Here is a 25,464-nt window from a genome sequence, read left to right as displayed (position 1 = left end):
ATTCCTTTCAGAGACTCAATTTCCAAAATTTTGAATTCAAGTCAGATATTGACATTTCAGAGTCCTCTCAGAGGGTTAATTGAAATCAACAAAAAAGGACAAGATATGTCCAGTCTTTGAGGACGCTGAGAACTGGGCAAAGATTTTTGAAAGATATTTACAAACTACAGAGAGGGACTAAAAAATTACATGGAAAATTAAGGTATCCCAAGGGATCAGAAAGTCAGTCTCCTCTTAAGAATATTGTTGGGAACTACCTCCAGCTCCTTTTTTCTCTCATTATCAAGAGATCAAATCCACAACTACGAAACCAACAGCCATGTTCATTACTCCCCTTATAAACACATCACAAACGTCTGAGGAGAGCATCCATCCACCTTCCAAGCTCATTCTGAAGGTGTTCAGCATGAACAATTTAAAGCAGATGTTCAAAATCTACATCAAATAATGGGTTAAGGACAAGTATTACTTCAGCCATTAAATCTCCCATAAAAAAGTACAGAAGAGTGACTGGTCTCCAAAGTTTATTAAAAATCAAAGAATAGAAAACTTTACATAAAAATATGTCAATTTTAGCTTCCACATAGTTGTCCACACAAAAAACTTTAAACATGATTTTTTTTTTTAAACCTGTAGCACATAACCACAGTGATAGCCAGGCCAATTTATTTGGTTCACCATGACTGAAGTGTTACATGATACCACTTTTCAAATGAGTTTTGCTTCAAAATGGACGCTAGTATAAGACACCAACTAAAGCCTTTGAAGGCTCTTTAATGTAGTTATGCTCAATATTGCTAGTGTGTGAAGACTAAGCAGTACAGGCTCATGTAACAGCCCTTAGATATTATTTATGAATCAGCTCACAATTTTTAAAACTTTTTTTTTAAATTGTGATGAGTCTGGAGCATAAAGACAAACTTTTTGCAAACAGATATGCACTACTCTACTTTGGAATGTTGCCCTCTCTCCCCTCAAGGACCTGTGTTTAACAGATTCAGTAATAACATTAACTACTTCTGCTTCAAAGGCATACAGCGTATTAAAAAGCTTCATGCTTGAGACCTCATTTTAATATTCAGATACCAGTTTTAAAACCTTCTATATCTGTACACAGTATAGATGTCCTGTTAACAGGATTCTTCAGCTTTCTCTGCCAGTGGATTTATAGAACTGATCTGTAATTTTCTATACAGCTTAAGAACTCTCATTAAAAAAAATGGGAAGTCAGAGGGCATGAGATGTGACCTACTCCCAGGACAACTGTGGTGCTTTAAAAACTCAGGGTTAGGCAGGATGTACATTTTTCAAAAAGTTAAAGACAGTGTTTGTCATGGCAATACACACTTGCATAGTATACCTGTATGCATCTGTAAATTAAGTGCCAGCCACTCATACTGTGTACAACACTGGGCTGTGCTCTCCTGCAATACATTAAAAGATACTTCTCAATGCTTAGAGCAGCTGAAGTACTTTTTATATATTTGCTCTTAACAGAACTAATGCATACTGCTATACAGATTCCTTAATGGAATCAACATATTTCCTTTCTCCACATTCCTTAAGCCGGGTACCTCTGTTTAATAATGTTGTTTGAACCCAAACATTAACAGGTTACATTACTAAAATGCATCAAAGCATGTAGTTCACAGCTTTTTAATTTCACATCAGGACTTGAACCAACCTTTTTCCCCTCCCTCTCAAAAGTTTTATTTCTGGTACTACAAATGCTGGATTTGTCTAGTTAAAGGAATAAAATTAAAACTCATTGGTCAGAGCAAGACGACTGATAAGAGGCCAGACAATGAGCTAAAAAACACAGGGTCAAAATGCTTTGGAGCTTAATACCTTCTTAAAACCGTAAGCCAAATCGCACTTTCATTGTGAATCAAGAAGCCTCAAATATTACCAAATGTCATGTTTGTAACACTGCTCAGACAACCTGCCAAAACTATGAACCCAACTTAGACAATGCAACCTGGGAAAGGATCTGTAAATTAAAAAACCTCTTCCCCTTAAATATAACTTATGTGACAATATGAAATTAAATTAAAAATTCCAAGTTATTGCACAAATTATACTTCCAATATTTACAGAGCAAAAAATTCTGAACTTTGAAACAAAAACAGGAGAGCAGCAAATTTATTTTTATGAATTCCCAACTTGATTTGCTGCAAAGAAAAAAAAAAAGAATTCCAAGGGGCTGAAGTTTCCTTCACTTCTAAAATAAAAGAAAACAGAACCCACAAAGGAACAGATGTAGCCACAGCAAAAAAGCCACAGCATTTGTAAATGTCCTTGCAGTTCTATTGTCAGAGCTGCTTCGGCACTGTACGAACCATTGTGGGAAGGCAGAAAACAAACTTCCACATTTAATAAGGCTTCACAGATAAGCACAACTACTTCTTGAAGATGGACTGAACCACCACACAAAGAAACATGCAAAGAAGTCAGCTGCAGATATTTGGCAACACCAATAAAACGATGTGCTGGACGCTGGTCTCCATCCCTCAAGTTGAGTGGCACTCACTCAGTTTGTCTGAACAGGGAAGGTCATTTTGGCATCTGCCATTATCTGCTCAGACTAATAGGCAAACTGTCTCTGTGTTTTTTTCTTCTCCATATATTACGATTGTACTGGTGGTGTCCTCTGTTACCAACTGCTTGCCTCATGCCTCCACTGCTGACAGGGCTGTAGCCGTTGCCTTGGTTATGAGCTCCTTTCATGGAAAACTTCATTCCACTGTGCTGCTAGAAAACAGAAAATAAGCACTCAGTTTAGGCATACAAACAGCTGAAACAAAGCACACATTACTAATCGCATTTATTCAACATACAAGTCATTTCCACAGAACACTGCTTGAAACAACTGGTCTTCTCATGCTTGTCTGATTTTAGCTGTGCAAGTCCAATGGCACTAACAGTTTAAGGAGTGTCCTGCAAATGAAACTGTGTAGATTTCAAAGCATCCTTAAAACCCTTGGATCTCATATGCATCACCTTTATCAAAACAGAGACCTTCCACATTAAATACTAATTGTGACAGTCATGTCTGTTTTAGAGGATCTTAGCAAGAACATGACCAAGTGAGATACTCCGTAAGAGTTTCAGAAATGTCACTGATAATGCAAGGGCATGATCATATGAGTTGATACATACAAAGCACAAATCTGCTCTGCCCATAATCTCACTCAGCTACAGATAAACTAGCTACGGCTTACAAGGAGCCTGTAAATCCTACCAGTCTGATTATAAACCTACACAGCTTTTATACCACACCTCACATCCAGACCAATACAAAACAAATGATCAAGAACACAGCATGACACTTTGTGGGGCAATCTCCAACAACTTGGAACAGAAACTGCCCAAAAGTCATAGTGTCAGGATGAGTAAATCTACCACACCATAAAATACTACTTAAAGGCATACAGGAAGTTGGTTTAACATGTGTGTACTTAAAATAGGTACAAGAGTTACAAAAGATGAAACTGAAACAGACTTCCCAAATACTGATACTTTCAATGCAAGCAACCTTTTCTGATGTCTGACAGCAATAACTTTACAGACAACTGACTGCCTTTAATAAAAGTTAAAACATCATTTGTCTAACATAAGTGGCAAAAAAGGAACAACACAAAGTTAATATCTGAGGCAACTGCTCAGAACATGAAGTATCTGCAACTACTTTAGTAACCTCTATTTCCAAACAAGTTTGGAGTAGAAAGAAATGAGAACATCAAGACATCATTACAATTGTTTACACGAAAACAAACAGTTAAGGTATAATTCCATAAGCAGTATTTTACTGGAAAATTGCAAGTAGAAGAGACACTGAGCATACATAAAATCAAACTGGTGAAGACTAGTATTGTGGAGTAATTAAAGTTAACTACAGGGTGATAAAAAAAACCTTAAACTATTCTTTAATTTGTAAAGGGCATCCTACAGCAACCTAATCAACCTTCAACATGCAACTCTATTTCTGACAAGTGGTCCGTCAAGCAAACGTACCATCTTGCCACATTCTTGTGGGAAGTTTTCTAGTTCAGTAAGTGTACATCTGACTCAATTATATAATCAGACAATGAAGCATCCACATTAAATTATGTGGAAATACTAAAAGTGATCCTTCAACAGTCAAAACGCTAGAAACAGCCAGTTCACCAGTCACCCTCAACTACATGCTGAAAAAAAGAGCGCGCAAAACTTTAGTTTAGCTACTGTACAACCAAAACCAAGTCTGACCAAAGAGCATACAAAGTCTCAGCAAGCCTATCCTCATCAGCTGGAAATGTGAAAAATCTGGCAAATTCATCTTCACTTTGAGGATCCAGCTAAAATCTATTGGAGGCAGGAAGGCAGGTCACCACAAAATCAGACAAGCAGCACAGCAAGTATGACAATTAAGTCTATTACCTGTATCTTAAAAGAAGTCATATCTCCGGATTGTTCAAAAGGCAATCAAACTTCCAAAGAATGATTAATAAGGTAGCCAGAAAGCAACTCCTAGCTTGTCATGAAGCATTCTGCATTGTTTTTTAGGCCATCAAGATAAAAGACTGTCAAATTATCAGATCAGAATTTGAACATTTGAAGGTGCTTAAGGAAGTTGACTCGGGGACCTCTTAAGTCAGAGACGATGACTTTACATTTACTAGTTCTCAACTAGATATTATCTGCTAGTTTGTTCAGATTTTTGAAACCATAAGCTTTAAGCATCCTGCACTATGGCATTTCACAGCTTAAATGAGCACCATGTTTAATTTGAACTACTATCTGACGATTTTTCAGTTCTTGAATTAATTTCTTAGTCATTCTGCTCTCTCTTCCATGTACTGATGATGACTACACAGACATAGATCATGTACCTCCTCATTTTTTACTCCAGGTTAAAGAATCATTCATTCTTCAAACAGATTCAATTCCATACGTTCAACCACTCCTACCCATCTTTCCCTACTCTTCCATAACCTTCTGATGTAGAAGGCAAAACTGTACTCACTGGTCATGATGGCAGATGTACATTGATTTTTACATGATGTTTTCATTTCTGCTCTTTATTCCTAATAGTGTCTGAAATTTGGTTTGACACTCAAATTCTCAGTAGGAAATCAAGAAAGTTATCAAAGCAGTTTTCTGCAAAAAAAAAAAAATCAAGATCTCATCTTTGTAAGAAACTGTCAGCCCAGGGCCTACCACTCTCCACGAAGTTTGAAGTACTTCTCTCCCTCCTGGAAGGTCCTTTTGCACCCCTTTTCATTTGGCCCTTAAGGAGCTTAACACCACAAGCAAACCTCGCCACACCTCATCCATAGCCTTTCAGATGTTAGGCAGCACGAGATGCAGTACAAACTCCTGCAGGGCTTTCCTGGTAAACTCCACTTACTACAAAAATCAAATCTTTGCTTCTCATCTTCTAACTACTTAATTGTTTACAAGAGGACACACAACTTTCACTTAGTTTCTTTCAGAATATTTGCTAAAAAAAAAAAAATCTACTTCCTATCTTTTGGAAATCCCAAAAGGCTGTGTATCAAACAGCTTTGTCTTGTCCACACAATTCTGGATATTCACATGCTCAGGACTCGCATAATCACTGAGAAGTGGCATGTCTGTAAGCAGGTGGTAGCTGCAGAGAGATCAGACAAACACTGAATAAAGCTCTTCATCTGTGAAATAACAGACAAACCTTTAGTTTAGATGTTTTAACTTCCTGAGATCTATTCCTCTTGATAGAATAACCTCCCATCATAGGACTATTGATTCAACAACTGAATGACAGAACAGATTTGGTTTTCAGTTTTTGTGGTTTGGGCTTTTTTTGACAAGTCTGTTGAATTTGATCCTCTGCAAGTAAAAGCTGCTATGTCTGGAGAAAAATCCTAAAACATTGCATGTAAGGTAAGCTGGGGAAGAGGGGTGCACTGGAATTCTTTACCACATACCATGCTAAAACAGTTTCCACATTTTAACAGGAAATTAAGAAAATGTTCCTGGCCTTTACCCCAAACAATAGAAATCTGGTAGAAACCAAAATACCAAGTAATTATTTGCCAAGGAAATCAAACTTTTATTCTTAAATACTGGCAAATTTACTACACAAAACTGACATTCAAAGACTATCATTATTCAAAAAGAAAGAAAATTTATAGCCAAAACCAAATCACCTACACTTTGAAATAACAGAAGTAACATGGGGGGAAGTCTAAGCATAAACAGGGTTTCTGAACATTTTGCTGTTTGGGGTTTTTTTGCCTGTTAACATCCCTAAAGTAAGGGAAAAAAAAGCAGAGAAGTGTTAGCAATGAAAATGAGGTATCAGTACTCAGCTTTAGAAGAAGCGAGATTATATCTACAGCACTCAAAACTAATTGGTTAGAAACTACAAAGCTAAAGAAAAAGTTTAGAAAAGGCATAAGAGTTTAAAAAGATCACATATTTACTATGTTGTTAAGACTACAGGATTACTGGCCATGACTGAATCTAGCCTGCAGTTGATTGGAATTATAATCAAATTTGTACACTTCAAAACCATTCCACATAAAAATGTTAGTTGTATCCAGAAGAACTGTAAAGCACCAGTAACATTTTAATTATCCCCTTAAATAACTTAATACACATGTTCAGAAATTTCACATTCACAAAATTCTTTTCAATTTCTCATTGTATTTCCAAATTCTCTATTTTAGGCTTGCAGCACAAAAACCTACAAAGAACCCTTCTTTAAAGGATTATGTTCACTTTCCCACTTTGAGAAAAATAACATCCAGAAATATACCAGAAAATGCATGTAAGTAAAATTTAGCTTCTTGTTCTTTAGAAAATAAATCCACTGTTTTGCAGAGAAACAACAGGCAATGACCTAGCCAATATCTTAGTCATTACTGTGCAAGCAATAAATCAAGTATTAGGCAATGGTTCAACCTAGCCTTATTACTTAGCTGACAGGATTCTACAAGATGTTTGCACCAGCTACCTGTACGTACTCTTAAGCTGGCAAGATTTGTTAAGTGGTTTAGACTTCTAAGCTGAAGTACAGCAAAACAAAAATAAGTTCTTACTCAAGTTGTTTAGGACTGGCAATCTGGGGAAGTAAGACCCAAAGCACTGTGAATATCAAAGACACATCCACTCCTTTTGGGCCCCTCGTTTGGACCTACTGGCTGCTTCCAACTAGAACTGACAAGATCTTGAGTCCTGAACAGATTTTATAATATGGCCCAAACCCCATTTCTGCTCCTATTAAAAGGAGAAAACAGCATTTATGCAACCACCTGTGAGAGCAGCAAAGAAAAAAGTCAACATGGAGACTAGAAGGAGCTCAAAAGAAAGAAAAGTTTCAGTTGTTTCTTATCTTCTAACCCTCGAGAACTGGAAGACTCAAAGACACAAGGGAGCATATTGGGCTTTCATATCTTATTTTACTTTGTGTGGTAGCTCTGCCAGTAGCCTGTAACAAAAGGAAGCTTTTGGTTCTCTTCACCTTTAACAACAGATTAGGCAACTATTAGTATGACTAGTTCAACAATAAACTAGTGTTTGAGATGAGTGCCTAGGCCCCAGAATGAGTGACTGACAGTAGAAACTACCAACATAATCCGAACGTATTTTGAACTACCTTATGGTAAAGAAAGTAGAATATGACACACAAAATAAATACCCTTTTTGATCCTGTCACCAGCCAAGTTTCAAAAATGAGGGGCGAGAGTCAAGACAACATTACTAGAAGGCAACTTTGCTAGTGTTGTGACATGGGCCATGAAGTGTTATCTGCGTACTTGTCGTTAGAGAGAACAAGAGATAATAGCTTCTCTAGCATAAAGCTGACAATTTTAGACCTTAAAGAAAAATCTCACCTTACTAAGATTTCTCACCTTTTTATTTGGAATAAAAAGGTATTATTACAGTAAGCAGACCCAAAACAATTTCCAAATGATGAGCTGATACCAGACAGTACATGTGAAAAAGTCAGTAGAGGACATGCATATATGAATATTCAAATCAATCTCAGTTTGGGAGCAACAATCTGATTACAGTGACACTGGAAGATAAAGGTATACTATGCAAACAAAAATCAGGTATCACTTCTTTTAATTACTTCTAATTACAGACATTTCCATAAGCCTTTTTTATTTATGGTAGGTTTATTTATGCTCCTAGAAATGACTGTTTAGACTTTGTGCCTTTCCTGCAACTCAAAAAGCACTCAGGAAGCAAACACCAAGGTAGCCAGAGACTTTCATACAGTCATATAAACATCTAGGCTGGATGTTTATATAGAGATCTCTAGAGACCTGGATGTTTATACAGAGGCTGGACTTTCATATGGAGACCTCTGGAGATCATTTAATCCAACCTTCTATTGTAAACAGAGTCATATTAAGTTTATCCAAGGTCTAGTCCAACTGACTCAGTTTCCATACACAGAAGGGTATCACTACAAAGAATGTCCATACAAATATATGACAGTTTAAGACAAAAAGGTATCTTGAGTACTGTTTTCAGCTGACCAGCTTCTGAAAATCTGGTGCAGTTTTTCCTTTTCTCCATCCTTTAGGAAAGTAAAATATTATCTTTTCTAAATTTTGCATATATTAAATAAAAAAACACCAAGTGTTTTGTCATACACAGAAGAAGGGAGCCTGACATTTAGAATCAAAACTGTTTCCAAAGTAGACAGTACTATCCTCCTTCCTTTGCCTGAGAAAATGCATGGGCACCAAAGAAAGTATTGCACCCTAAATGAGAGCACTCTAAATAAAATGTAAGAAACACACAATTTGGTTGACTGAAGAAACCTTCAGTACCTAAACAGCTTAATAATAATGCCACTGAAGAAATTAGTTGGGTCACTTTTACACTGAAGTTAAAACTAAAAGCTCTGAAGCATCACACTATACTAAGGGAATTTAGCATATCTGCACATCTGACTAGTTTATGACACTTGCATTATCAGAAATTTTCGGTAAAGTGGACTAGAGCTCAGCCTTGACATGAATTAAAATATATCTTTACAAAAGTATCTTTCATTGAAGTAAACTACACTTAACTACTTGCACTCACGTAAAAACAAACCCCACAAGATTTTTGACTCAAGCCCCTGACCAATATTATTTCTGCTTCCAGTACTGCTAACCTTGCAGGAATCATTCTAGAGATACTAGCTGCATCAGCATTACTAGTGAGGCAAAGCAACACCATCAATAATTGTTCTGTTTAACAACAAACTTTGAAGCAAAGTATTTTAGCCAGTGAAATGCCTCTAAAGCAATATAAAGAAACAGTTTGTAAGTTTAAACGTCTGGCCTTATATGGCCAAACACAAAAGAATCTGAGAAATTACTACTGTAAGTTCTTCTAAGAGTCATTTGGACTGTGGTATTTCAGCACTGACATTAAGGTTTCATTACCTAATCATCTCCTGTGCTTCACAATTGAGCCAGTGAACACTAATTTTCGATGACCATATTCACAATCAGACAGCACTAATCCAAAAGGTCTTCAGTGGAGGTTTTCTTAGACACACTGGAAGCCAGCACAGAAGGACTGGTGCTTACTGGCTTTAGATACTTTTAGATACATCTGGGGAAAAGACTGCAACTTCAAAAGAAAAGAGTTCTTCTGGCCTAAGCAACATGAAATTTCTTCTGTCTTCACTGGTGACTGAGTGACCAGCAATTCAAGAAGGAACTGAACTTATTTCATCCTAAAACAACAAGAAAAGTACTCCTTCCTTCTCCATGGGAAGTCAGCAAGCAATTTCCACCCTGTCCATTCTTCTGGACACACATCCCAGTATCTGTTTTTCTGCTTATTCCAGTGGGCAGCACTGCTTCGTAAACTGTGATGCTCTGCCAAGTAAAATTTCAAACTGCTTGTCAGCAAAGTAGAAGAATGATTACCATGGAAAAATTCTGATCATTGTCCCAAAAAGCACACAGACCCATATCAGGATTAGTCCCTGAACTAACATGGAAATTCTCCAATTGATTATGCAGTATGAAAACAGAATCTGTAATTGCACCAAAGCTGTTTCAAAAAAGGAAGTATCAGGAAGCTCTAGTGGCACAGAAGTTGCTTAGAAGGCTGCAAGTTGTTCAGAGGAGTTAGTGCTCTTGACATTGGCACCTCCTGCTTTTGAGGGTAGTACTGGACACCTAGGTGTTCGGCTTCCAAGCCAAAACCCAACAGAGAAAGTTGCCAGGGAAGAGGCTGAAGGTACCATTCAGACAAATGAATCCCTTTCAAAGACTTTTTGAATAGGAAAGAACACTTGCTGTTAAGATCAAGGCTTGTACATGTTCAAGTCTATCAGAATAGGAGTCCTCTGAGCTAGTAAAATGTTCTTATTAAAAGTAATAAACTAGCATGGTCTGGAGCTGCATCGCGTCAACTGCAAAAGGAAAGTCATCAACCTAGCTCAGTCATGCTCCAGAAAGTTGCAAATTAAAAGACATTTACACTCTTCGGAGTAGAATGAATTCATTTCCCGCTTCTGACTTGGTCATAATCCTTATCAAAAAAGAACACTTCCTCTTCACAATACATAAGCTTTTGCTAAATTCAATGCAGAAAAAAACATCATCCCATTTCTGAACTGCAGATAGCAAAAAGTTCCTCTGATGTGAAATCAATCTTTGTCAAGCAAAAGCCACAGAAAATTTCCCAATTTTAAAACTTAAGTTATCACACAAACTACTAAAAGAACAGTTAACAAGTATTGCAAAGGACAGCCAAGTAACAGGAAGCCAGAAAAAGTGCTACAAAACAGTTGTTTCCCAAGATTCAAAATTCCAACAGAGATCCAAAATTCATGCAACACATTGCCTCTTCACAACTGAGGCAAAAACTCTAGATGCCAACTTGTTTTGTACTAACAACTGCATGCCTCAAAACTGGATTTTTTTTTGGTGCAATTCTGATGCAGTTAAGCTCCAGGGCACCTCTTCAGAAAAGCAGAGTTGTTAAGGAAAAGAATAAACTAGACAAAGTTTGTATTTTAGATGAAGTTTAACTTTAAAATAGCTTTCCAGTCTTATTTTAAGCAAACTTCAAAAGTTTGACTGTAAACTAGCATGAGAATACTCAGGTGCAGACACTAAAATTGCAGTATACTGTTCTGTTAGCTTGTCACTAATAGGCAAAACCAGCTTATCTAGGTAAAATTCAGCAGTAGGGAAGGACAGCATGAGAGTGGAATCTGTGTGATCATTTAGAAGGTTAAAACAAAAGGCAGAATACAACTGGGGCTTGGTAGATAACTGAGGATTGCAGAGGTAGCTGGGAAGAGCATGTGCTAACAGCTTTCAAAGATGGTCCCCCTTCTATGCTAACCTGCCTGCAAGGAAACCGGGGAACGCTTGTGGTATAAGAAAGGAAAGTAGTCTGGTCTGAGTGAAAAAAAAAAAAAAAAAAAACAAACCCCGAGGGTGAAAAACATTTCAGTGACATGCCTGAAACAAGCACTGGTATAGCGTGTACAAAGAATTTGAGCATCAAGCTATAAACGTGCCCTAACTCAATGCTGATACTACCGAACGTTGAAAATGCTGTCCAGATAAAATGTCTTCATTATTAATCAGAAAGTTTCAATGTACAAAGCACTACCTGATTATTTTTTTTTAATTCTGTAGGAAGTGGCAGTTACCATCTCTAGACATATAAACTCTCAAGCTGAATTGAGAAGTACTCCCTTACACACTAGGCTCAAAGTATTTTGATCAGGAGCACAAAGTCCAGCTGGAGGTCAGCAGCTAGTGGTATATCCCAAGATATACACTAGAGCTAATACTAATTAACATCTTTGTTAATGACCTGGATGATGTGCCAAGGGTCACTCTCTCCCAGTTGCAGATGATAAAAACCTGGAAAGAATGGCTGATACATAAAGATGGTTGTGCTGCAATAAAGAGGAACTTTGTCCAGCTGGAGAAATGGGCTCACAGGAGTCTCATGAAGTTTGGAAAAGGAAAATGCTAAACCCTGCCCTTGGGAAGGAATAATCCCATACACCAGTACACACTGGGCACTAACCAGCTGGAAAGCAACTTGGCATAAAATGACCAGGGATTACCAGCAGACAAGTTGAACATGAGCCAGCAATGTGCCATTACATCAGCGAAGGCCAACAGCACCCAGGGCTACATTAGGAAGTATATCTCCAGCAGGTCAAGGGAGGTGAGCATTTCCCCTCGAGTCAGCACTGGCGAGGCCACCCATGGAGTGCTGGGCCCAAGTCTGGGCTCCCCAGTACTAGAGAGACATGGACATACAGAATCGAGTCCAATGAAGGCCCATGAAGATAAATAAGGGACTGAAACATCTGCATACCGGGACACTATGACAGAAATAGGAGCACTCAGGAAGGATCTTATTGATGTGTCTGACTAATGAGAGGGTGTAAAGAATGTGGAGCCAGACTCTCCTCGCTGATGCCCAGCAAAAGGACAAACAGTAATGGTTATAAGTTGAAATACAGAAGACACCATTTAAATTTAAGAAAAAAAAAATTACTGGAACAAGTTGCCCAGAGCTGCTGGTGAGTCTCCTCAAAACCCTGACAGGAGAAGGCCTCAAACAACCTGCTATACCTGACCCTGTTTTGGGCAGGTAGCTTGGACTAGGTGACTTCCAGAGGCTCCTTCCAACCTCAACTTTTACGATTCTGCAAAAGACTTGAACAATCTCAAAGCAGAAACTGAAGCAAATATATCTTGTGTCATGTCCAAAGTGTCAAGAAAGTGCTGAATCAAAAAAAAAAAAAGACAAGGTCACTAAGCTGAAAATATCCTGGACCTAGACTCCCAAGAACTGTGATAGGACTGAGAGAAAGAGGAAAATATTGCAAGGGCCTCACCTAAAATTAGGTGTCAAAGACAACCTACAACTTGCATTAAAGCTCATGTGAGTCAGCTGTTTTGACTAATAGTTTTAATAATCAAGATTGAGGGAATGTTTTCCTACAGATAGAGGCACTGAGGCTATTAAGAAAAACTGAGAATTTTTCTTCCCTTTGTACTATAATGGATACATTAGCTAAAATACTTCAGGCTAGTTGAGTAAATCTCTGCACATTCACTTCCCAGCCCATTTAAGTACACATTTAATATTTTGGTAAAAATTCTTGTACACAATCAATTTTCTGTTATCTGTCTTTAAAATGTATTACAGAAAGTTACAAGTCAGATTTGTTCTAATAATTCAATAGCGAGACAACCAAACAAGCCTAGACAGATCTGTTTCTTCAGATTAAAAAACTAGTTTACAGATACACCACCTACATGAAGTTTCTGTTTTAAGAACAGGAACCTAAATACCCTAAAGATCTGCAAATATCCCACTGGTTTGGCAGCAGAAGTCTCAAACACAGCTTAAGGATTCAGACATCTGACTCCCTCCAACTTATTCTTAGGTGCCATTGTGCTGTGGAAGGGCTCCTATATTCAGAAATGCATTGCAAACAACTCACCCTTTCCCACCCATTCTTCTCCCCACGCTTCTGACACGGCAGATAAATACTTTTTACGATTACATGAAGTTTAGCACATGCTACATGAAGGGTCTCTTCAGAGGTTTTCAGACTACAGCACAGCGTATATGATCTACGCTTCTGATTTGATCACTGTCTCATGAAAAAGTCGCTCCATTTCGTTGGCTCATACCTGATTACTGGTGGCCATTATCAAGGTTCTCGTAGGCGCAGATTGGGGTTTACCACTTGGCATAGGCAATGCAGGTGGTAAACTGGCCATAAGCTGAGTCGGTGCTTGCAGACTGAACTGGTAAACATTAGGAGCTGTGCAAGGTGGTGTATCAGAATCCTTTTGGCAGAGAAAAAGGGGAAAAGAAAAGCAACTTTACAGAAAGTACAGTATATACAGGCTATGCATGTGAAAATGCACCCAAATATCAACTCATGTGAATACTGTAAAATTTAATGATTTTTTTTCAATGGTAAATAATTAAATACAAGCCAACACTATGTTTATTTTACACATCTAACACAAGCTTAATTGAACCTGCACAAAGGAGACAGTGTCAACAGGTCTATGGCAATCACAGGGCAGTTCCAGGCAGCACAATCTAAAGCCAGAGTTATACATCTACCAAATTTGAATTAAAAGATGGGAACTAAGGCTGGGGAAAAAAACGGAACAAGAACAGCGACACTGTTAGTGATACAAGGGCTAGAATTTTATGTGTCATGACAATCAGTCCTCTAAACAGTGTTCTGGATTGTATGTATCTGTACAGCAAAGTTATTCACTCTAATTGTTACAGTCTTCTTCCCTTCTACCCAGCAACAGCAAAGTTAGGGCTCCATCTACCAAGAAACAAGGAAACAATCTGCCATTCAAGACTACTATATGCATACCAGTCACCCACTTCACTGCTGATTAGAGTTCTATTTCCCTCACTTTCCATCAGATATCCGAGTGATAATTCTCAGGGGAAGCAAGATGGATGTAGGATTACAGAAAAAGATACTGTAATGGAACTGATATTACTGAGTACTACTACTCCTCCTGCCAGCCTGACCAACAACAATTACAGATGCATCACAAGCAGTCATAACAGTTGATGTTAAAACACTGTGTGCCTGGAGCACTTAACAGACAAGCAGCAAGGTGGTGAACAGACATGCAGGGCTTTACAGGAATTACTGAATTTGAAAACACCCAACTGCCTGCCTCAAATCGTAAATGACATTATTTTTTGAGAAAGTTGAAAAGCAAGCAACAGCCTTTTGAAACAAATTTGAACAGAGATCTTGAAACTTATTTTCCAGCCATAACACAGTGGCAACAGGTAATACATTTTACTGCTGCTTTTTATCTCTCCCTTAATTCTAAAGTATTCTGAATGTGAAAATATGGAAAACCCGATTCTTTATCCCAAACCACTAGTGGTTTTTTCCATTCACAGCTGTCTGGCTCAAAGTATATAGCAAGAGGGGCTTGGCCAATTAGTAGTTTAGGAATTACCATATTAAAAGAAATTTTTGGCACAAATCAAGGATCTTTAACAGTAATTACTGGAATATTCTATTACTCTTTCTCTAAAGATTAATTGCCTCAAAGCAACAACTTTTCAGTTAAATCAAGTAAACTTTAAATAGACCTCCAGTACTACTACTCGCCCTCATATGGCCTTGCTTTTCAAATTAGATTCTTCAGTTAAGAGACTAGGCTGTCTAGGAAAATAATTTCAAGAACAGAAACAAGAAAATATTTTAAAGCTTTTCTTGGGAAAAGGAGAAGATCCGTTAACAGAGACTGACAGTTGTGAATACTGAGCAGTGTAAGCAATGAACTACTAGAAGGCAAAAACTGCACCCCAGCTGAAGTTAATATCCACTGTAGAAATGGTCCTCAATAAAACAGTCAGCTATTAGAACAATTATTCCTTTATTGGTCCATATAAAGTTGTGCTTCCTAAAAAACAAGTTCTAGAAAGAAAGGAGCTGCTGTCCTACTAGACCAGAGGTCCTCAGACTGTTTAACCAGGGGGCCGGCACGCGGATGAAGTGGCAGGCAGCCATCTGCGGCTGCTTGGTTTCCCCCCCAACCCCCGGCGGGGGGGCAGGTCAGGGGGTTCTGTAAATACCAGGGGCCGGATTGAGGACCCTGGGGGGCCGTATCCAGCCCGTGGGCTGTAGTTTGAGGACCCCTGTAACTTGGTCAACTAGTGGTAAAAGTTACAGTATACTTTTGTGAAGCAGTTTCAGGTTATTTGCATCATGAATTCATAGAGACAAATCACACTGGTACCAAGAATCTGTGCACAAACTTATGTCTTATTTCTGAGATGTTTAGCATTTAATAAATATGTTCACAGTGGGGAACTACATTCTGTAGCACTGATCAAAAAATTAAGCTTAGTTGTATGCACATGCAAAGCCAACTGCCCAGATGAGATGGTGGTTTTTTAACTTTGCCCAGTCCTACAGTATTAGCCATGGGAACAGGCTAAGGTCTCTACAAAGATGAGGGTGACACATTCGGTAGAGTCAGGTACAGGGGCAAGAATTTGGATTTATAAACTGAAGTTTATTTAGATATTATTGACCATGGAATTATTCAAAAGATGGAAAAATAAGGAGGGCATAGTCATGTTTGAACAGACAACTTCTGAGCATGCTTACAAGTAATCATGAGCAGGCAGATGTGAGGGAAAAGGGGACCTCACTGTCTATCCAAACCAATGTGTCATCTTCTGCAATGCAACCTTCACAAACTTTCTCCTCTGCTTAGATACAATTAGATCCCCTGAAGATTCACATACCTAACCCAGATGGGACGCTTCCCATTTATAAGATTTCTAAGGGAGAGCTGAGCAACAAAAAGTTAACTCCAGTATGGAAGGAACAGCAGATGAAAGAAAGAATCATGTGGTTTAACTGAGACTAGATGAATTTCAGCACAAGAAAGCTTGTGTTACTTTCATTTTGTAACAGGTATGTTCATCTGCCTCTTTTTTTACTGATATGTCTCATACAAGCAGATTGTACCTCTCTTCTGAGGCAATCCTGAACTGCTATCAGGATTACTATATGGAGGTGATGGCCTGACTTCTCATCAGCATCAAAATGCATTTGTGAAGAGCAGCATTACTGTTCTTACTCAAATTGAAACATTAACCTCAGTGATGAGAAAATTGAGCTCCATGTGAACAAAATTATTTTCCCCAAGCACTGCCTACACTAAGAAACTGTGTCTTACTTAGTCTTCTGGACAGGATTCTTAAGTGTCATGTGAAAACTTGAAGCATTACAGAAGCTCAAAAGACCTACAATAAATGCATACAGGTAATACTGTCACTTTAGATCCATGTCTGGAAGACAAAAGCTTTGAGCCTTACTAGGGTAAGGGCTACAGAAGTCACACTGCAAAAAGATGAATTTAAAATAAAGGGCTAAGATACCTCAACTGATTTTAGCAAATAATCTAGGGATAAAGCCGCAATGACTGCACTAAGAGCCAAGATAAGTTCCTGATCTCTTGAATGCCAATCATACAGACCCTCATCCTGCAAGGAAAATACCTTCTAGAGAGATGTTTTTGGAAACAGACTGACACAGGCTTATCCTACTGCAAAGTATCCATTTTAATACATACTCTAAAGCAGTTTCAACTTTCTAAGAACTTAGTATCTGGAATGAGGATTTCTACTATTCATAGCTTTGATTACCGAGGACTCTTTAAATTTACCCTAACATTAGAAAGATGATAAAAGTCTGGAAGACACTTAGAAACTCAAGTGTTACTGATGAACTCTCACTTAACTACAAATTTTGCTTGAGGAATCTTATCTCCTAGCCTTCTGTCTAGACAGAAACAGTGAAACACTGCAGTCACGTGACAGATGAAGAGCTGAAGCAATCTTACAATCCAAGCTTCTCTTTCTGACATTGGAAGAGAACAAAAAAATCCCTTCCTGTTCCACAAAATGCGTCTCCCATTATAAAAAGGACCTAATCAGCAAAAAGTATTTTATTCGCCAGAAGCTCCTTACTATGTCTGACCATACAAGCTTATTTCAATTCCATTAATAACTCAAGGCTTAAGATACAAGGTAAACTGTAGTGGTACATCCATCCATCAAGACAACAGTACCCTTTCAGAAATTTCATGTGCATTCAATTATATTCATAAACTTCCTGTCCATTACTCTAAATGTATGAAGAAGCGGTGCCTTCTGCTTTGTTTCATGATGTAGTCAGTTGAGGAGTTTCAATTGACTAATGATAGCTACCATTTCAGAGTTTTCAATTTCCAAGACAGTTACTATTTTCAAAAGCTGGAGTGGCTTCAGAAGATTCATTCATGATCTCAGTCTAAGTTTTGTGGTAAAAGAATCTAACTATCCTAGAAGTCAGTATTCAGAAATCAAAACTTAAACAGAATGCAAGTTTCTTGCTAATGTGATAGATCTGCATTTCCATACCCCATTCCCCAGAAGTGAACTACAGAAGCCTTAGCAAAAAGGTTCCTACTGTTTCCATTCCCCAAACTTTTCCCACTGATTAAACAATTTTTTCTTTCCACAACATGCAGAAGCTGCAAGCTGTGACAGCAATGACCACTTCAGTAAAAGTTATGTTCCACCTTTGAAAGCAAAGAACTGAAAATAGTGAGAAAATCAGTGCTTATAGTTAGCACTTTACACTGTACAATTTTTTTTTCATGTGCTCCTCTCCCTTCTTACATATGAAGTGATTTAACAGGTAACTACTGCCAGCCTTACTCCTTTTGCCTCTTTTCCCATTCTGGCATTCTCCACTACACCTGCGTTAGCATTTCACATTATTATGAGCCAATTCATGGAGGTGAACCACAGAAACGGTAATCACCTTCTTACTAGCTTCAGCTTCTGAACTGGGTCACCACAGGATTAGATGAATACCAGTGTAGAAAAGGCAGCAGCTAGTAAACAGAAACATCCCTAGCAAGAATATCTAACTACTGGATTGGCTTAATAGAAGTATAAAACCATACTCTAGAACATAAAAGTAAATCCAGAAAATTTCAGACATTTCACAGTTTGGGGCCACATGCAGGAGCAGAAATCCATGCATGCTCCTGTTTCAATAGTTTTAGCCCCAGTGTACTTAACTCTGCTCGATAAATGAACATGCTTCCAAGGCAACTTTATGGATTACACCACCACCCCCATCTCATTTCTTCCGTATCAGCTTGTGCCATATCCCTTTTTGGAAGGTGGAGCCATAACTTTAACTATGGTGTAAACAAAGTAGATTTGAGGTGAATAAAATTTCTGCTTCTATGGGAGGTCACAGGGGAGAGAACTTGCATCAACATAGTTGCACTGTTTCTATTTGCCAGCCTATAAGCAATACAAAACAGTCTCTAGTAACACACAACTGGTTTATTTTTCTGTCTTTAGGTCAACTGCATTGCCAAAGGAAAATACCTTAGTCATTGTGCTTATGGGAATGGAAAAGTGAAAGAAGAAATATAGGATACACAAGCAAACTGAAAAATATGCATCCTCCAAAAGTGTTAGTGTTCATTTTACAAAGATAACAGAAAATGTAGTCTAATTAGTATCTACCAACACTAAATACGAGCACAGTACCCCTTTTTAACCTCACCTCATTATATCCTGCCAGGCCTGACTGTGGGCTTATTCCATGTTTTATCAATATTCACTGTATTTCATATAAAGCATCTTAAATAAAAAAAAGGTCCCCAAAGTGTGACATCCCAAATTTCCTTTGTTACCCCTAGTATTTTAATTTCACAGGCTTTCAACTGGTTTGTTATTGTTAACAGTACAGTAATATTTCAAGCTAGTGTTTTCCAAGTTAAACAATTATTGGACTCATTATGCAAGCTGAACATGCTAGAATATAAACACTGTATTTAGGTTTTCTTCCATCCTAAAATGGCTTAGGTACCTTTTGGGGTTTTTTCAGGGGAGGGAATGTTAAGATATGGCAAGAACATAACTAGCCTTTGGCATCACAAAGCAGTCAAAGCTTGACTTGTACAGAATTCCTTGCTTCCCTCCTTACTTCACTGACATCATAGCAGCAAAATCCAACTTCACTTGCTGATTTACACATTCTTTCTGTACCCTTTTCTGCTTATAATAACTTGTTATTAAATAAAATTACTTGATAACTTTGTGTTCAAAATTGTGCCTCCTTCAGCTTTGCAGAAATTTACTCTTACTTCAGGTGGACAAAGGACTGCTTAAAGCAACTAAGACAAGAACTGAAGAGCATGAGAATATAAAACAGCACTGGTCAGAGACACTGGTTAAAAAAGTCAAAACAAGTGTGGGACTATATAGTGAAAAAGGAAAATGAACAAAAGCAGCACTGGAAAAAATTGTTTCCCTTTGGGTCCACAGAAGCTGTCAGTAATCTGCAAAGGAAGAACGGGAGAAAACACTAACATTCTAAAGGATTTGGGCTTAATTGATTAGGGGCATTTAAGAGTTTATTTTTTTTCCCCTGGCAACATCAGGTTCTGTGTCTGCACACTCAGGGTTACCCATTGCTTTATTTGGAGACAAGCTGGCTGTAAGTCAGTACTCACATCTTTCTTTAAAGACTAAAGATTAAGAGCCTACTTTTTAGAGCACCTGCCTTCTATTTGTTCAGGAAGGAGAAAAAAGATCAAATCTGCATTCTTCTACAAAAAGACTATCAACTATACATACATATATTTGAATTGTTACTTTGGTTAGGACATGAGAGTATTCAGGCAGGTAGAAAGAAAGGAGAATATGTGTAGCTCTTGTCAGAATTTTGTGAGAATTTTGTTAGGCCACCCCCTTCTGTCCCCTCTTCCTACACACACAATTTCAACTGGAACTCTACAAATTAATCATAGTTGTTAACACAGATTTAACAAGACTACAAGAAGAGCTGTTACAGAAACTGTTCTGAAATGTCTGTCCCTCTACTGCAGATAAGCACATGCCTTACACCTGCAAATTTAATAGCTTTAAAAAAAGCAACATTTACCAGGACAGGGTACGTCACATATTCTTATCACCTCTACCTGTGAACAGGGAAGTACAAAAGTCCCTGCTAGTAAGCTGAAATTGAGAGTCTTTGACTAACAGGAAGGAAGGGGAGATGGTGATATCTTCATTAAGCATGTTGAGTTCAAGTACTAGGCCACCATTACCGCAGAGGAAGTAACAGTTCCAAAGTCTGCAGATCTTGCTTGCATTCAGCAGAACAATAGCAGTAATGACTATTAGTCTTACCAGTCATATTTATATACTACTCTCACAAATGTAAGCATCCAATCAAAGTACTGAAAAGGTTCCATGGAACACTTCGTATCCCCTAGCTGGTGGGGGCAGCATGGTGGGCAGATCAAACACTGACATTCTGAAGAAAGGTTATTATAAAGGCTGAACAGCAATGGCTACACCTAAAATTTCAAAAACAGTCTGAAAGAACATATTGTAAATGCTAAAAATTTAAATAGAGGCAAGGATTGTTCTCTTCCCCAAACTAGACTATACAGGCACCTTGTTCACAGAAACGTCAACTACCTTGACATGACTACATGGTCACAAGATGTCAGAACTTTTCACAAAATAATCTTGTTGTACAAGCCCAAGGAACATTAATACCAGAAACACTGAGATAAGGTACATGAAATTTCTTAGATCCAAACTTCTAACGGACAGCTTTGAGATTCTGTACTGGAATGGATATGAGATTATATATCCCTTAGGTAACAAAAAGGAGGTTTAAAAGTTTTGTGAGCCATTACATCTGTTACTGATACACAGGTATCACTATCCCATAAAATGCTATGCTTTATTTGGCACAACAGCATCAAATCTGCAAAGCATTCTTAGCACCAGGAATTATACCAGACCAAAATGAGACTGCAAAAACATACCTGGGATTATTTTTCACTTGGCAGAGACTGCTGATCAAGCAGCAGATATTCTCCAGCACTACTCTAGGACTTCCTGAGCTAATAAAAAGCAGCTTTCCACAATGCTTAAGCAACGAGAAATCCAGGTCACCAGCTACAGAGTGCAGGTCCAGAACAAAAGCACCCAGGAAAAAAAGGTGTTTCAAGAGGAATTTGGTCACTGCTTAGGTTCTCAGACTGACATCTACAACTAGCCAGATCAAGCAGAGAGCTGGGGGCAAACATAGCTCATTTCATCTGGTTTCAGATTCTCATAACAATCACTTAACTCAGTATGAAGGTTAAAGTAAGATTTCCTAATGCCAGAGACTTATTTTCTACCATGCAACAGTTTAACTCTTGCTCCCATACAGTAAACACTCATGCACTTTGTACTGCCCTTGATGGCAAAGATATTTATAAAGCATCTTCCATTATTCACTTCTACATTCGTTGGATCGTGTAGGAATGCGTGGTATTTTGCAACTTACCTGTTTGCACAACTGAAGAATACATACTGCCTTTTTGTCAGGGCAGCGTATGGTATTTTAAATACCTGCACAGTGGTATACTTCACTGAGAGAAGACTTACTACTCGGATCAGTTTCACAATTAACAGAATCCAGAAAAATATTTTGATGATCAGATTCCTTGTAGCCATAGGTTTATTTCCATGTGTTCCTCAGTTTGCTCCTTGTCACTAATATTTATATTCTTCACAGAGCTGAGGTAACACCGCAGGAACTTCAATACTCAGTATTTTGCAAGGAACTACATTAGAAATGCCAGTGAGAGTCAGAGCTCTGCACTAACATGTACAGTGAGACAAACACAAACTGAACAGCTACCTCACTAATAGTAATAGGGATACCAGAGGACAGATTTGTCTTCTACAGTCTTCAATCCAAAGTTTACTGGGCCTTATGAAAACTTGATGTTGTTACTAAGATGTCAGTTTGCTAGGACACTTACAAAAGACAGCACAACTAGAATTTCATCAGCCAGATTGTGCTAGCATAAGGCATTTTGTAAATAGCTTTACTGCCTTGGAAAAACCATAAAACCATACTTTCTGTACAAATTATTATATAGTCTCATTAGATCCAGTTCTTAAGTTTTGGGCTGTGTAGATAGTGGTCCAGAAGTGTGTTCCCCTGCAAGCTAGTCCTGGATGCACAGAGGTAAAAGCAATCATCCACCTGAATATGAGGCACCATACTGAGGAAAAGCACATACATATAAAATGTATATAAGGAAAGAGAAGGCTGCCCTTGGAGGCAGTTCTCTTGTTCCTCAGTGGTACACAAGTTCTCATCTTCAAAAGGTTACCATCCGTGTGGTCCCCAAAGGAAGAGAAGCAGTAGCAGGAATGGAAATAACTCAGGGTAGCAACTTTAAGCTGTTATATCCCCACACTTCCATTTTTCTGAGTACGTACAAAAGTTGAGAGGCTGACTTCTAAACGTTAGCTCTGGCTTATGCCAATCCAGTCTCCAGAAAAAACTGCTCCTTTTTGTTCTATTCTGAAACCTGTTCTCCTGCTGCTGGAACAAATCTAAAACCACTGCTATCTCAAGTGCCTGTAAGTCCAAGACACCAGGAGTCTTGTCTATTCCATAAATATGGCTCAGCAGCTGAATAAAAGGCAAGAATCTGTAATGTGAGAACTTTTTAAAGGAAACCTTTAAAAACCATACAGCATGCTGTATTACAACCTATTAAACTAACTACTGTTACAACCAACTATTAAACTTTTAAGGTTTAATAAAAAATGTTGGGATCCCTATGAGCAACACTGTACTGCTTTGGTAACACCTGATTACTTGATATATAGTGCCAACATTGCTTCCAGAACATACTGATGAATACATGCAAGGCCTCCAAGACTTACAGCTGGTGTACAGTGATGTGGCGACTTCAGAATGTAACTACATCTGTGCTAGAGTGGATGGCTGGAATACTTGGAACATCAGTAGACAAAGTTCAAAGAGGGGCAAAATGACCAAGTAAAGTCACAAGTTGCCAAGCCTACTTCTCTTCCTCAAAGCACACAAAAGTGACTTCTATTATACTGGTAGACAAATCTCAGAAAGGTCAAGGTACAGCTGATCCCTATTACCAGAGAAACTTTAGCAGTAAATTGAAAAGCAAATACATTACGAAGTTCCTCTAATTTGCCAGCAAGGCTCTTGTACTTGATACACAGCAAACGATTTTCTGCAGTCACACAACATACATCTCCAAAAAGTGTCTTGACACAGACCTTCTGCTTAAGGTTAGCAGTGACAGAGGGATGAATATATTTTATTAAACTAAAACCTTAATTATTGGGAAGAGATCAGCAAACTGTCAATCTAAGATCTCCCCATGTGCTCCATTTGCTTTATAATCTGTACCTAGCTTTCAGTATCAGAGTTCATAAGATTTAAGTTTAAATGAATACAGAATCACTCCTGAAGAACAATCTCTCCACAAGATCAGAGCAAACACTACATGCAACTAGTGATGAGATGCACCATATTCATACTCCTTTGTTCTGAAGCCGGTACCAAAGTTCACTGCGTCCTACTTATTTGAGCGCACCAGAAGTCTTGGCAGAAGTGCTAGTTGACACACACTAGATGCTCCTTTGCTGAAATCTGTACATAGCATTATCTGTATCATGCCATGGGTAGCATCTTCAAATCCAGCAGAATAGGTTTCTTTTCCTGAATCAGGTGCAGCTCAGGACTGCTCAACCAGAACTTGCTCATCCTCACATAGCCGAGTGTGAGTAGGATGAACTCAACTGTTTGTCAGAAACCTGCCATTCCATTCCAAATTAAAACAATATGCTGGTGGCCTACTAAAAACATAATAGCAATACATGACCGGGGCTTAAACTAGGGTCTGTCACAAGACATGGGCATAAGGGGTTTTATTTTGTTAAAAAGGGTACTATTTCCATTTATTTTGTGGATGCCCAACTGATTGCACATCTTTCTTGTTGAGAGCTTCCTTTCCACTTTTCATTAATTTGTCTGGCATCAGCCAATGAAGTTTCACCTTCAATGTTAAGCAAAAAGGAACTAAGGGGATATCATAACCACTCACCACCAACTATGCTGGGAATGCATAATATTAAGTAAATATTTGCATTTTCTCATAAAACTACTACAGAAAAATCCTTCCCACTGACATATTAAAACCAAGAGCATGGCTACTAGTATCACTGGCAAGCATCATGCTGTTCTTTTTCCATTAGCCAGATGGTGCAACTAAGCAATTTACCATATTTACTGGAGGTGGAGTGAAAAGACAATTCAACACAGAAAATTCAGTAATGTAGAGGAATTACAGAAAATAACCAAAACATACAAAGAAGGCGCTCGTCCCTCAAAAGTTATTAAACTTTTATTGAATAGATTTCCCAACTTTTAATTCCATATTTGACTAGTTTTTGAAAGCATTCAAGAAACAGGTACTTGGACCTCTCTTGGCATCATCCAGTTATGTGCTACTGTAGTTAACTGGATGTTACATCTTGTTCCAGTCAATACCTCTACCTAGCACAGAATGCTTCGGTAGATTTATGAGCACCTCATGCCATGCAATGTAATTTTGTGCTTTATAATCTGCACTGCCCGATCCCATGTTGATTTAACTCCATACCAAAACAAAAAGACCTTATAGAATCTTAAAGAGTCTGGGAACATACCTAAAGAGACTACAGCCTCCTCTTCCAGGAAGTTACAATGAAGCCCAGTGATCACTTTCAAATTGTACTTTCAAACAAGGAAGCTGACAGCGAGACTTTAAATGGGGCCCTATTACCATTAAAACATGAACTGACTGCTTGGCTGAACATTTCAAGGAGTATTACTCACCTTCACAACACAATATGATATTCATGTTCCACTTGAAATGAACAAAAGGGACCAGAACTTGACAATGAGAGGTTTTGTTTGATGGGAAGATTTACAAAGATTAATTAGCACTTCTTAATTAGCTACTGTTAACTTGGGGGTTTATATATATTACAACTAACTACTACCACAAAGAGTACCAA

The 25,464-nt window shown here is 38.2% G+C and overlaps 1 protein-coding gene across 5 annotated transcripts in view; it reads right to left on the bottom strand.

Annotated features, from left to right (window-relative positions):
* Positions 1-507: 507 nt before the first annotated feature.
* The window catches only part of TENT4A (terminal nucleotidyltransferase 4A), a 68,895-nt gene continuing 43,938 nt past the window's right edge, over positions 508-25,464 (bottom strand). The window contains exons 11-12 of one of the 5 annotated variants that reach the window (XM_080379029.1): positions 13,665-13,823; positions 508-2,751 (exon numbers count right to left, since the gene is read on the bottom strand). In XM_080379029.1, the coding sequence (XP_080235155.1) occupies positions 2,572-2,751; positions 13,665-13,823 (339 nt within the window). In that variant the 3' untranslated portion in view covers positions 508-2,571. The other 4 variants (XM_080379030.1, XM_080379031.1, XM_080379033.1 and 1 more) reach the window with 4 other exon arrangements.

This window comes from Falco punctatus (assembly GCF_963210335.1).
Source record: "Falco punctatus genome assembly, chromosome: 3".
NCBI lineage: Eukaryota > Metazoa > Chordata > Aves > Falconiformes > Falconidae > Falco > Falco punctatus.
The sequence above is the reverse complement of the archived record's forward strand: the minus strand, read 5'-3'. Positions and strand labels throughout refer to the sequence as shown.